Source organism: Oncorhynchus mykiss, chromosome 2 (genome assembly GCF_057628025.1).
Source record: "Oncorhynchus mykiss isolate SJ-2025 chromosome 2, ASM5762802v1, whole genome shotgun sequence".
Classification (NCBI taxonomy): domain Eukaryota; kingdom Metazoa; phylum Chordata; class Actinopteri; order Salmoniformes; family Salmonidae; genus Oncorhynchus; species Oncorhynchus mykiss.
In genome coordinates, this window is record NC_143023.1 from 101,381,950 (window position 1) to 101,397,054 (window position 15,105).

Consider the following 15,105-nt stretch of genomic DNA (forward strand, 5'->3'; position numbering starts at 1 on the left):
ACCCTCATAGACGTTATCCTGACCAACTGGCCCTCCAAATACACCTCCGCTGACTTCAATTAGGATCTCAGCGATCACTGCCTCATTGAATGTATCCGCTACGGGTCCGCAGTCAAACGACCACCCCTCATCACTGTCAAACACTCCCTAAAACACTTCTGCGAGCAGGCCTTTCTAATCGACCTGGACCGGGTATCCTGGAAGGACATTGACCTCATCCCGTCAGTTGAGGATGCCTGGTCTTTCTTTAAAAGTAACTTCCTCACCATCTTAGATAAGCATGCTCCGTTCAAAAAATGCAGAACTAAGAACAGATACAGCCCTTGGTTCACTCCAGACCTGACTGCCCTCGACCAGCACAAAAACATCCTGTGGCAGACTGCAATAGCATCGAATAGTCCCCGCAATATGCAACTGTTCAGGGAAGTCAGGAACCAATACACGTAGTCAGTCAAGAAAGTAAAGGCCAGCTTTTTCAAGCAGAAATTTGCATTCTGTAGCTCTAACTCCAAAAAGTTCTGGGACACTGTAAAGTCCATGGAGAACAAGAGCACCTCCTCCCAGCTGCCCACTGCACTGAGGCTAGGTAACACGGTCACCACTGATAATCCATGATAATCGAAAACTTCAACAAGCATTTCTCAACAGCTGGCCATGCCTTCCTCCTGGCTACTCCAACCTCGGCCAACAGCTCCGCCCCCCTCGCAGCTACGCTCCCAAGCCTCCCCAGTTTCTCCTTTACCCAAATCCAGATAGCAGATGTTCTGATAAAGCTGCAAAACCTGGACCCGTACAAATCAGCTGGTCTTGACAATCTGGACCCTCTATTTCTGAAACTATCCACCGCCATTGTCGCAACCCCTATTACCAGCCTGTTCAACCTCTCTTTCATATCGTCTGAGATCCCCAAAATGTTACAGATCTATACCCATCCTGCCCTGCCTATCTAAGGTATTCGAAAGTCAAGTAAAAAAACAGATCACTGGTCATCTCAAATCCCACCGTACCTTCTCCGCTGTGCAATCTGGTTTCCGTGCCGGTCATGGATGCACCTCAGCCACACTCAAGGTACTAAACGATATCATAACCGCCATTGATAAAAGACAATACTGTGCAGCCATCTTCATCGACCTGGCCAAGACTTTCGACTCTGTCAATCACCATATTCTTATCGGCAGACTCAGTAGCCTCGGTTTTTCTAATGACTGCCTTGCCTGGTTCACCAACTACTTTGCAGAAAGAGTTCAGTGTGTCAAATCGGAGGGCATGTTGTCCGGTCCTCTGGCAGTCTCTATGGGGGTGCCACAGGGTTAAATTCTCGGGCCGACTCTTTTCTTTGTATATATCAATGATGTTGCTCTTGCTGCGGGCGATTCCCTGATCCACCTCTACGCAGACGACACCATTCTGTATACTTCTGGCCCTTCCTTGGACACTGTGCTATCTAACCTCCAAACGAGCTTCAATGCCATACAACACTCCTTCCCTGGCATCCAACTGCTCTTAAATGCTAGTAAAACCAAATGCATGCTTTTCAACCGTTCGCTGCCTGCACCTGCACGCCCGACCAGCATCACCACTCTGGATGGTTACGACCTAGAATATGTGGACATCTATAAGTACCTAGGTGTCTGGCTAGACTGTAAACTCTCCTTCCAGACTCATATCAAACATCTCCAATCTAAAATCAAATCTAGAGTCGGCTTTCTAATCCGCAACAAAGCCTCCTTCACTCACGCTGCCAAACTTACCCTAGTAAATCTGACTATCCTACCGATCATCGACTTCGGCGATGTCATCTACAAAATAGCTTCCAATACTCTACTCAGCAAACTGGATGCAGTTTATCACAGTGCCATCCGTTTTGTTACTAAAGCACCTTATACCACCCACCACTGAGACCTGTATGCTCTTGTTGGCTGGCCCTCGCAACATATTCGTCGCTAGACCCACCTGCTCCAGGTCATCTACAAGTCCATGCTAGTTAAAGCTCCGCCTTATCTCAGTTCACTGGTCACGTTGGCAATACCCACCCGTAGCACGCGCTCCAGCAGGTGTATCTCACTGATCATCCCTAAAGTCAACACCTCATTTGGCCGCCTTTCCTTCCAGTTCTCTGCTGCCTGTGACTGGAACGAATTGCAAAAATTGCTGAAGTTGGAGACTTTTATCTCCCTCACCAACTTTAAACATCTGCTATCTGAGCAGCTAACCGATCGCTGCAGCTGTACATAGTCAGCTGTACATAATCGGTAAATAGCCCACCCAATTTACCTACCTCATCCCCACACTGTTTTTATTTATTTACTTTTCTGCTCTTTTGCACACCAGTATCTCTACCTGCACATGACCATCTGATCATCTGATCACTCCAGTGTTAAGCTAAATTGTAATTATTCGCCTACCTCCTCATGCTTTTGCACACAATGTATATAGACTATTTTTTTCTACTGTGTTATTGACTTGTTTATTGTTTACTCCATGTGTAACTCTGTGTTGTTGTCTGTTCACACTGCTTTGCTTTATCTTGGTCAGGTCGCAGTTGTAAATGAGAACTTGTTCTCAACTAGCCTACCTGGTTAAATAAAGGTGAAATAAAACATTTAAAAAAGGAGGGTGAACCCTAGACACCGTGGGTTAATAGGAGGGTGAACCCTAGACACCGTGGGTTAATAGGAGGGTGAACCCTAGAAACCGTAGGTTAATAGGAGGGTGAACCCTAGACACCGTGGGTTAATAGGAGGGTGAACCCTGGACACTGTGGGTTAATAGGAGGGTGAACCCTAGACACTGTGGGTAAATAGGAGGGTGAACCCTAGACACCGTGGGTTAATAGGAGGGTGAACCCTAGACACCGTAGGTTAATAGGAGGGTGAACCCTGGACACTGTGGGTTAATAGGAGGGTGAACCCTAGACACCGTGGGTTAATAGGAGGGTGAACCCTAGACACCGTAGGTTAATAGGAGGGTGAACCCTAGACACCGTAGGTTAATAGGAGGATGAACCCTGGACACCGTGGGTTAATAGGAGGGTAAACCCTGGACACCGTGGGTTAATAGGAGGGTAAACCCTGGACACCGTGGGTTAATAGGAGGGTAAACCCTGGACACTGTGGGTTAATAGGAGGGTAAACCCTGGACACTGTGGGTTAATAGGAGGGTGAACCCTGGACACCGTGGGTAAATAGGAGGGGAACCCTTCATTAATTAATGAATAAATACATTCAGTATCTCTGATGTTTATCTTACCACAGGTGGTGTTTCTCCATCCACTGAGCAGGACGTCTACAGCAGCACATGCATGGACGTAGGAGGAGACCGCAGCACACATGCACTCCTCACTCCTCTCACAGTTACAACTGTCATATAGGCAGATCTTCAGGGAGAGAAGAAGAAACAGTAGAAGAAGAAGAAGTTATGAGATGTGATAATGAAAAAAACTACTGTTTTCTGAAATCACACACGAGCACAGGACAATAGTACTACAAAAATCTGATTAGATGTTTTGAGATAAATTAAATTAAAATTAGATCATTTTTATATTGAACTTCTTAAATTATTGTTTAAATATAAATATATTCTTAGAGCTTTGGGATAACTCTGTAATTAAAGAGCATTTTAACATCACCATACTTACTTCCTTGTAGTAATTTGGGTTGATCTCAGTGTGGCATTGGGAAAATATTCCTTCACGATCTGACAGCATCGAGCACCAGTACTTGGCATATCTCTCTGTAAAACATATGAGATATTAGCAACATGTAACAAAGTACAAATAGTTTTTATCTAGGCTTTACTGTGCATCTCAGTAGACATATGTAAATGTAATCTCCAAAAAGTATTCCAAGGCTCTGATAAAGGCTCTCTACGCCGAAACATAATGAAAGAGTTTAAATGGTTAGTTGGAAAATAAACTCAGATCTCACAGAGTGATCCTTTTTCTACTAATAGTAAGGAATAGTTTTGGTATTATCAAGTCCCTCAGTCGAACACTTGATTCCCTTTTTGTTCAAGCTGGCCTGAAGCGTGTTTGGGTATTGTTTCATTAGACATTGGTTCCCAAACCTTTTTGTCCCACGACCCCATTTAGAAAATACTCGCGACGGCAACCATGTGATTTTTTACATTTTTATTAACAGTTAGTGTTAACCTTTTTATTTGGGGCAGTCAATTGAAAAACATGAACAGTGCTTTCAAGACAAATGGAAAATACAATGTCAAATCATGACGTCAGTGATCTTCAGGTTGGAAGTTGGAGCTCTAGAAAGAAGCCAGAGGATCTCGCCATAGTATCTCTGTGCATTCAAATTGCCATTGATTAAATGCAAGAGTGTTCATTGTCAGTAGCTTATGCATGCCCATACCATAACCCCACCATCATAAATGTTGTCTGCGGTTGTGAGGCCTGATGGATACACTGCCAAATTCTTTAAAATGATGTTGAAGGTGGCTTATGGTAGAGAAATTAAAATTCAATTCTCTGGCAACAGCTCTGGTGGACTTTCCTGCAGTCAGTATGCCAGTTGCACGCTCCCTCAAAACTTGAGACATCTGTTGTGTTTTTTTGTGACATAACCTCACATTTTAGAGTGGCCTTTTTTTTTACCCTAGCAGATGGTGCACCTGTGTAATTGTCATGCTGTTCAATCAGCTTCTTGATCTGCCACACATGTCAGATGGATGAATTATCTTGGCAAAGGAGAAATGCTCACTAACAGGGATGTAAATAAATTTACACAACATTTGAGAGAAATAAGCTTTTTGTGCATCAGGAAAATGTCAGGGATATTTTATTTCAGCTCATGAAACATGGGACCAACACTTTCCATGTTGCGTTTATATTTTGTTCAGTGTATATATTTTTTTGTATTTTGGAAATTCTCCCGAGATCCCATTTTCATATAAAGTGACCCCACATGGGGTCGTGACCCCTAGTTTGAGAACCGCTGCATTAGACATATGTTAGTGTTTTTAAAGAGGTTGAAGGACTACCGTTCTCTACACTCAGACTGCATGGCATCTCAAAGTTCTGTGCCGCATCAGGACAGCTTGCTTTGGTCTTCCACGTGTCGGCAAACGTCACAGCGGTTCCTTCCACGAGTCCATTGATGGTTCTGAAGTCGTCAGCTTGGACACCGTTAAAGTCTCCGCAAAGACCTGGATAAGAAGTACAAAACATTATAACAGGTGGTTTGAACTAACATTGACTGAAGATGTATCATTAGTTTATTAATAATTGTTTCAGGTGAGGTTTGACCAAACCCCTCAAACAAGCGGTATAGTGGCACACGTTACATTAACAGTAGTTTCATAACCGATCATCATTTATAATAACAATGCATGAGATTTATATAGTGCTTCTCAACAACCCAAAAACGCTTATCTTTCCACAAAGACTTTAAATGAGCAGAGAGAAACATACCCTGGGTTTTTTCTTTGTGTGAACTGCTAGCTACGATGTAGACCTGCATTATAGGTGTTAGCTGGACCTCTAGACGGAGCCCATAAGAGGTATGCACAATGATGTAGAACGTAGAGGGCTGAAAGATCCTTACATCAGCTGTGGAAAATATACACAAGTTCTAGTTACAATCTGGTTTACCATGAACTTTTAGCTCCCACTTCCCTATTGTGGGATGCTTATGGTGTTACATGCTGCTAGACAAGGAAAGAAAGACGAAAGAAAGAGACAACTTCTGGTACAGAATGTACTGCATGGGAAGGGTTTCAAACATACGTTTATACTGATCAATGACTACAAAAAATAGACAGATGTCACATCTGTCAGCGATTGGGTGCAGAGTTATAGCGGAGTCAGGCGCAGGACACAGGTATTGAGTAACATAACTGAGTTTACTTAAAACCTCTTAAAACCTGTTGAGGATATGGCTGACTTATGCCCCCTTTGGAGGAATTGGGTACCCCTAGTAAACTGAATAAAAAATCTGTCAAAAATTGCTAATATATGCATATAATAATTATTATTGGATAGAAAACACTCTAAAGCTTCTAAAACCGTTGGAATTATGTCTGTAAGTATAGCAGAACTCACAGGGCAGGCATTCTTCCAAACTAGTTTTTGTGGTCATGAAAGTTGGAGCAACTTTGACGTCATCGCCCCCACCCTTCCCAACCAGTTATGAATCTGGGAAGACTTTCTATGTCTTCCACTAGATGTCCTCATTCAGTAGAGCTTTTAATCGTTCAAATCCCGCAAGAATTGGCCCTATGGGAGTGAAATTAGTGTGTGCCATGAGAAAATATGTTGTGCGTTGGGGCGCGAATTGGTCCCGGTCATTCCTTTGTTCCAGCACTCCTGGGAAGAGCTAACGATGACCGGTTGAATTGAAATTTGTTTTGTGTGTTTAGTTTGACCTGTTTCGTCGACATGTAATATGTAATTTTGAAGTTTTGATGCGCAACTTTTCCGGACCAGAGGACATTTTGGGTGCATTTCAGCTGATGTTATTAGCAGTAGCTAATACAAAGACGCAAGACTTGAAACCAAACAATGTATTGGGTAAGTATGAACCTTTCCAGAACATTCTGAACGAAGACAATCGAAGGTAAGGGAATATTTATGCTGAAATCTGTGTTTCTGTTGACTCCAACATTACGGAGAAATGTAGCTTATATCTGAGCGCCGTCTCAGAATATTGAATAGTGTGCGATTTCTGTAACGTTAAAAATAAATGTAACAAAGCGATTGCATAAAGAAGCAGTGTATCTTTCTAACTATATGTAGAACATGTATATTTAGTCAAAGTTTATGATGTCTATTTACGTTATCTTGTCGCGCTACCTAGATTTCCTGCGGACATTTTTGAGTATTTTCTGAACATGAATTCAATGTAAATGGACATTTATGGATATAAATGGCATATTATTGAAAAAAAAATGTACTGTGTAACATGTCCTATTACTGTCATCTGATGAAGATTTTCAAAAGGTTAGTGAATGATTTATTTTATAATCCTGCGTTTGTTGATTGCATGTTTTGGCTATTCAAATGAGCTGTGTCTGGTGGTGGTTTGACATATATATGTGCTATGTTTTTGCCGTAAAACATTTTAGAAATCTGACTTGCTGGCTAGATGAACAAGGTGTTTATCTTTCATTTGAGCTATTGGACTTGTTAATGTGTGGAGGTTAAATATTTCTAAGAATATTTTTGCGTTCCATGCGCCACCGTTCCAGCTGAACGTGGGAGGGTAGGTTCCCAACTGGGAACCAGTATCTCTAACAGGTTTTAAGGCCACCCCCTACTTTTTCGAACATTCTGTTAAAAATCGCGCAACATTTCAGCGTCCTGCTACTCATGCCAGGAATATAGTATATGCATATGATTAGTATGTGTGGATAGAAAACACTCTCACGTTTCTAAAACTGGTTAAATCACGGCTGTGACTTCAACAGAGCGTGTGTTTCATCGAAAAGCGCAAGAAAAACTGATGCATGTATTGTTTAAGGGACACCAAATTAAATGGTGCTGAGATTGCAAGTCCTTCCACACGATGTCGCCAGTCTTGTCAATTGCCTGGGCTTTTTTTCTTGGTCAAACGAGTGAGAGGGAGCTCATTCCTTCCGGTCTCCGACAGGATGTTTTGGAGGAGAAATTTCCGACCATGATTTCAAGACGTGGAGCTATTGAATACACATCGCCCCGTGATCAATTTGATAGATTATTAACGTTTACTAATACCTAAAGTTGGATTACAAAAGTATTTCGAAGTGTTTTGTGAAAGTTTATCGTCGACTTTTTTAATTTAAAAAAATGATGCTGCATTTTGAAACAATGTTTTTTTCTGAATTACACAGTTTCCATAGATGGCTATTTTGGGTATATATGGACCGATTTAATCGAAAAAAAGACCCAATAGTGATGTTTATGGGGCATATAGGAGTGCCAAGAAAGAAGCTCGTCAAAGGTAATGAATGTTTTATATTTTATTTCTGCTATTTGTGTAGCGCCGGCTAGGCTAATTATTTTGTTTACGTCGCCTTCAGGCATTTTGGGGTGTTGCATGCTATCAGATAATAGCTTCTCATGCTTTCGCCAAAAAGCATTTTAAAACTGACTTGTTGGCTAGATTCACAACGAGTGTAGCTTTAATTCAATACCCTGCATGTGTGTTTTAATGAACGTTTGAGTTTTAACGAGTGCTATTAGCATTTAGCGTAGAGCATGTGCATTTCCAGGTGGCTAGATGAGACGTCTGCGTGTCGGGTGCGCTTAACTGGTTAAAAAGGAACATACAAAAAACACTAGCACAAAACACAACCACTAACGACATAAACAATCACGGACAGAACAGGAATGTATGCCAGAGGGTTAAATAAGGAACGTGATATGTAATAGAAACCAGGTGTGTGTGATACAGACAAAACAAAACGAAACTGAAACATGGATCGATGGTGACTAGAAAGCCGGTGACATCGACCGCCGAACACCACCCGAACAAGGAGAAGGGCCGACTTCGGCGGAAGTCGTGACAACATCTCTGTATCCCTTTTCTCAAGCAGCCATCAATCAGTCACTCACCCATGAAAAGCGGCATCTGAGAAAACATCTTGTTGACAAAGACCCTTCCACTGGCCTCGATGACGATCATCTGCAAGTGACAAATTACAACTTGAGTTAAAGCGACTCCCTTGGTGATAAGGAGTGTGGAACAGGGTTGGAGTCAATTCCAGTCAATTCAGAAAGAAAACCTAATTCCAATTCCAAATGTTCCTCACTGAAAAAAAATGAAGAGCATTGGAATTGGAATTCAGTGGACTGCCTGATTTGACTGGAAATGAAATGTAATTTACTCCAACCCTGAAGTGGTGATACGAGTCACTGACTGGCTAACTTACCGTGGACTCTGGAGTCACCAGGGTTACAGATCTTAGGCAGGTCTCAATGTCCGTCTTCCCACATTTCACTATGTCACCCAGGACTGTGAAAGCAGTCTCGTTGGTTTGCTGCGGACAATTGGTATAAGGTATGACAGTAAAGTAAAGGTATGACAGTAAAGTTAAGGTATGACAGTAAAGTTAAGGTATGACAGTAAAGTTAAGGTATGACAGTAAAGTTAAGGTATGACAGTAACGTTAAGGTATGACAGTAACGTTATGGTATGACAGTAATGTCAAGGTATGACAGTAAAGTCAACGTATGACAGTGTCAGGACGTTGGCCTCTGAGTATAGCAACCCCATCCCCCTCTCCAACTGCCTCCCCCCTTTCCTCCTTCAACTTGGCTGCTGTGGTCAGAGGTTGTAAATTCCTGAGTGTACCTCATGGACACACAGTTATAGAGAGTAGTTTTTCATAGAGAACAAAGGAATTTCTTCCACCTCACAGAACTTGAGGTACGAACAAGTTTCATGTTCCGGAGAAAGTGTAAAAGATCGGTGAAGAATCCAGCTACGAACTGGTCCGTTTGTCACAACTTGGGAAGCTCAAGAGAGATGGTGTGGCCACATTACCATAACGCTGTTTATATAATAGCCTCAGATATGAGGTTTACATCTAATTGTTGTATAAGATGAATGAGTGAGTATGATACTGTTTGTATAATTGTGTAATATGATTGTGGATTGTTCAATGAAGAAAAATACAATTCCCTTTTGATTTGAACTAAATCAGAGGACAGCCCCTGAGCCCGGAAAGGGTCAGACATCCTGGGACAGCCCTCTTCGGCCCTTCCGAATAAAACCCCCACTCGGGTTTTTGATCAGCAGACCAAGCTTACCTCAATTACGAGATGGCTAAAGGTTGTAGAATCTTTTAACCATATCACGTGGTTAAAATCTTAGACTATCGATACCGACAGAAGAAGAACAAGTCTTTGACATTGATTACTAGTCTGCAGCTAGGAATTCGGCATCATTGAACGCGAAGAACGACAACCGCCGAAACATTCATTCTATAACGAATGTCACTTTGAACTATCCCCTCTAACCAAGACAAAGAGAGAGAGGGAGAGAGACGGACAATTCTACGAAAGACAAACTTTTCACCAGCGATCAAGACGACACACTGAGCGTAAATATATATATTGATTGCAGTTGTTCCCGAATGAGTGAGCGTTCATGGGTAAAGGATTAGCATTTTAATTGTTATAATTAACTCTGTAGTGACTTCTTAGTCGACCCCCCATGCCGGTTCAGCCACTAGGGCTGATTCTCCTTTCATTTCATGTAACCACATTTACCAAGTTTGTTTGTTTGTTTATGCATTTCTGTGAATGACTTAGTTAGTAATAAATCAATGATTTAAGACAATTGATGTATGGATGACTCATAGTGAAGACTGGGTTCGTGCAGATAACCAACAATTTACAACGTTTGGAATGAGACTAACGTGAGGTAAAATAAATAAACCATTAACCAGAAGAGTATTGATCAGATATGAAAATATCTGAAAGGTTTTATTTGGGAAATTATAACTTTGTAATCTGAATGCTTTCCTTGGTGCCCCAACTTCCTAGTAAATTACAGTTACATGATTATTCAGTTTAATTGAGTAACTAATTACAGAGAAGCTTCGATAAAAACGAAGTCTTCAGTTTAATGATAGTAAAGACACGACAACAGTAAAGTTAATTTTTTAAAAAGGGAACACCTTTTTTTTAACACACTACTTACTTCTTGCCTAATTTTGGTCCTAGGGAATTACATTTCCTTCAGGAAGTATTCACTCCCCTTGACTTATTCCACATGTTGTTGTGTTACAGCCTGAATTTAAAATGGATTAAATATAGTTTTTTTCACACAATACCCAATAATGACAAAGTGAAAACGTGTTTTTAGAAACGTTTGCTAATTCATTGAAAATGAAATACAGAAATATCTTATTTACATTAGTATTCACACCCAGTGATTACAGCTGTGAGTGTTTCTGGGTAAGTTGCTAAGAGATTTGCACACCTGGATTGTACAATATTTGCAATTCTTTTTTTATTTTTTTAATTCTTCAAGTTCTATCAAGTTGGATGTTGATCACTGATAGACAGCCATTTTCAAGTCTTGCCATATATTTTAAAACTGATTTAAGTCAAAACTGTAACTAGGCCACTCAGGAACATTCAATGTCATCTTGGTAAGCAACTCCAGGGTAAAATTGGCCTTGTGTTTTATCATACAGCTGAATGGTGAATTTGTCTCCCAGTGTCTGGTGGAAAGCAGACTGAACCAGGTTTTCCTCTAAGATTGTTCCTGTGCTCAGCTCCATTCTGTTTACCTTTTATCCTGAAAAACTCCCCAGTCCTTAACGATTACAAGCATACCCATAACATGAGGCAGCCATAACATGATGCAGTCCCCACTATGCTTGAAAATATGGAGAGTGGTACTCTGTTATGTGTTGTATTGAATTTGCCCCAAACATAACACTTTGTATTCAGAACAAAAAGTTAATTTCTTTGCCACATGTTTTGCAGTATGACTTTAGTACCTCGTTGCAAACAGGATGCATGTTTTGTAATGTTTTTCTTCTGTACAGGATTCCGTCTTTTCACTTGTCAATTAGGTTAGTATTGTGGAGTAACTACAATGTTGTTGATCCATCCTCAGTTTTCTCCCATCACAGCCATTAAACTCTGTAACTGTTTCAACGTAACCTTTGGCTTCATGGTGAAATCCCTGAGTGGTTTCCTTCCTCTCCGGCAACTGAGTTAGAAAGAACGCCTGTATCTTTGTAGTGACTTGATACACCATCTAAAGTGTAATTAATAACTTCACCGTGCTTAAAGGGATATTCAATGTCTGCTTTTTAATTTTTACTTATCTACCAATAGGTGCCCTTCTTTGCGAGGCATTGGAAAACCTCCCTGGTCTTTGTGGTTGAATCTGTGTTTGACTTACAGATAATTGTATGTGTGGGGTACAGAGATGAGTCATTCAAAAATCAAGTTAAACACTATTATTTGACATGCAGTGAGTCAATGCAACGTATTATGTGACTTGTTAAAACAATGTTTACTCCTGAACGTATTTAGGCTTGCCTTAACAAAGGGGTTGAATACTTATTGATATACTTATAATACTTATTGATTCAACATTTGAGATTTTTCTTTTAAATAAATGTGAACCTGTTATGGCTGCGGTCCCTGTACAGGGACCAAAATCAGCGGAAATTTCAGAGCGCCAACTGTAGTACTCGATAAAACTCAAACTTTCATTAAAACACACATGCAGGGTACTCAATTTATTAAATTTTTAAAAAAATGATTTGACTTTGACATTATGGGATATTGTAGCTCAGTGACCCCAATCCCCCCCTCCCCCCAAAAATCACTATTTAACACACTTTAAATTCAGGCTGTTACACAACAAAATGTGGAATCTGAATTGAATCACTTTGAATTTGTATGAACAAAAAAAAACATTTTTATTCAATATTTTCTGTTGGCACTAATATCACTCCATACAGTAGGTTAGATCCCTACCTTGGACAGGACATATGAGCAGTCTCCATACAGTAGGTTAGATCCCTACCTTGGACAGGACATATGAGCAGTCTCCATACAGTAGGTTAGATCCCTACCTTGGACAGGACATATGAGAAGTCTCCGTGCAGTAGGTTAGATCCCTACCTTGGACAGGACATATGAGCAGTCTCCATGGAAGGTGTAGGCTTTCCCATCGTAGGTGGTGATGTGGGAACCTCCCACTATGGAGCAGGTAGCAGGGCAATCTAGATCCATACAACTCCACTGGCCTTGGATACAGGTACTAACGGAGAGAGACAGTCAGTTTAGCCTCAACACATCTGGCTCCACTGGCCTTGGATACAGGTACTAACGGAGAGAGACAGTCAGTTTAGCCACAACACATCTGGCTCCACTGGCCTTGGATACAGGTACTAACGGAGAGAGACAGTCAGTTTAGCCTCAACACATCTGGCTCCACTGGCCTTGGATACAGGTACTAACGGAGAGAGACAGTCAGTTTAGCCTCAACACACCCGGATCAACACACACAACAATTCAGTGTATATAAACGCAATGCAGCTCTTACCATTCATGGCATGTTCTTGAGAATGATTGTCCAGGCTGGTAAGTTTGTCCGTTGTGGAGACAAGAGCACTGGTTCACAGCTACACAGCCAGTCTGAGTGATGTCATCAAACACAGTTCCTATGAGAAAGACATTCAATACATTTAGCCAGCTGATCCCATGACTTACATTCAATACATTTAGCCAGCTGATCCCATGACTTAGATTCAATACATTTAGCCAGCTGATCCCATGACTTACATTCAATACATTACATTTAGCCAGCTGATCCCATGACTTACATTCAATACATTTAGTTAGCTGATCCCATGACTTACATTCAATACATTTAGTCAGCTGATCCCATGACTTACATTCAATACATTACATTTAGCCAGCTGATCCCATGACTTACATTCAATACATTTAGCCAGCTGATCCCATGACTTACATTCAATACATTACATTTAGCCAGCTGATCCCATGACTTACATTCAATACATTACATTTAGCCAGCTGATCCCATGACTTACATTCAATACATTACATTTAGACACCTGGTTCCATAAAGACATTCAATACATTCAGTTAGCTGATCCCATGACTTACATTCAATACATTTAGCCAGCTGATCCCATGACTTACATTCAATACATTTAGCCAGCTGATCCCATGACTTACATTCAATACATTTAGCCAGCTGATCCCATGACTTACATTCAATACATTACATTTAGACACCTGGTTCCATAAAGACATTCAATACATTTAGCCAGCTGATCCCATGACTTACATTCAATACATTTAGTCAGCTGATCCCATGACTTACATTCAATACATTACATTTAGCCAGCTGATCCCATGACTTACATTCAATACATTTAGCCAGCTGATCCCATGACTTACATTCAATACATTTAGTCAGCTGATCCCATGACTTACATTCAATACATTACATTTAGCCAGCTGATCCCATGACTTACATTCAATACATTTAGCCAGCTGATCCCATGACTCACGTTCAATACATTACATTTAACCAGCTGATCCCATAAATGACATTAAATATATTTAGTCCTTCCTTATCTCATCAAATACATTGATCCATGTAGATCAGTATCTTAATTACTACGGTACATCTGTTGCAGAACTTTGATCAAATAACGAAATCTCCAGTCCCACAATAAGGCTACTCTTCCAATCTATGTAACCTTTAACCTTTTCCTGGTTTAAATAGCCACCTAACTGTTATCACGGTTATATACAGCCTTCCTGGTTTAAATAGCCACATAACTGATATGAGTTTTAATATAGTCTTCCTGGTTTAAATAGCCACATAACCAATATGAGTTTTAATACAGTCTTCCTGGTTTAAATAGCCACATAACTGATATGAGTTTTAATACAGTCTTCCTGGTTTAAATAGCCACATAACCAATATGAGTTTTAATATAGTCTTCCTGGTTTAAATAGCCACATAACTGATATGAGTTTTAATACAGTCTTCCTGGTTTAAATAGCCACATAACTGATATGAGTTTTAATATAGTCTTCCTGGTTTAAATAGCCACATAACTGATATGAGTTTTAATACAGTCTTCCTGGTTTAAATAGCCACATAACCAATATGAGTTTTAATACAGTCTTCCTGGTTTAAATAGCCACATAACTGTTATCACGGTTATATACAGCCTTCCTGGTTTAAATAGCCACATAACTGATATGAGTTTTAATATAGTCTTCCTGGTTTAAATAGCCACATAACCAATATGAGTTTTAATACAGTCTTCCTGGTTTAAATAGCCACATAACCAATATGAGTTTTAATATAGTCTTCCTGGTTTAAATAGCCACATAACTGATATGAGTTTTAATACAGTCTTCCTGGTTTAAATAGCCACATAACTGATATGAGTTTTAATACAGTCTTCCTGGTTTAAATAGCCACATAACCAATATGAGTTTTAATACAGCCTTCCTGGTTTAAATAGCCACATAACTGTTATCAAGGGTTTATACACCATTCCTGGTTTAAATAGCCACATAACTAATATGAGTTTTAATATAGTCTTCCTGGTCTATACAGTTAATACAGTCTTCACAAGTTGCGCGCGCGGGCT

The 15,105-nt window shown here is 40.4% G+C and overlaps 1 protein-coding gene across 1 annotated transcript in view; it reads right to left on the minus strand.

Annotated features, from left to right (window-relative positions):
- Window positions 1-15,105, minus strand: part of LOC110502631 (mucin-2) — a 51,315-nt gene that overhangs the window by 24,866 nt on the left and 11,344 nt on the right. Inside the window, exons 10-17 of the mRNA XM_090215667.1 lie at window positions 13,008-13,125; window positions 12,584-12,722; window positions 8,860-8,967; window positions 8,543-8,612; window positions 5,423-5,560; window positions 4,993-5,157; window positions 3,638-3,732; window positions 3,250-3,376 (exon numbers count right to left, since the gene is read on the minus strand). Coding sequence (XP_090071793.1) covers window positions 3,250-3,376; window positions 3,638-3,732; window positions 4,993-5,157; window positions 5,423-5,560; window positions 8,543-8,612; window positions 8,860-8,967; window positions 12,584-12,722; window positions 13,008-13,125 — 960 coding nt within the window. The remainder of the gene's footprint in view (window positions 1-3,249; window positions 3,377-3,637; window positions 3,733-4,992; window positions 5,158-5,422; window positions 5,561-8,542; window positions 8,613-8,859; window positions 8,968-12,583; window positions 12,723-13,007; window positions 13,126-15,105) is intronic.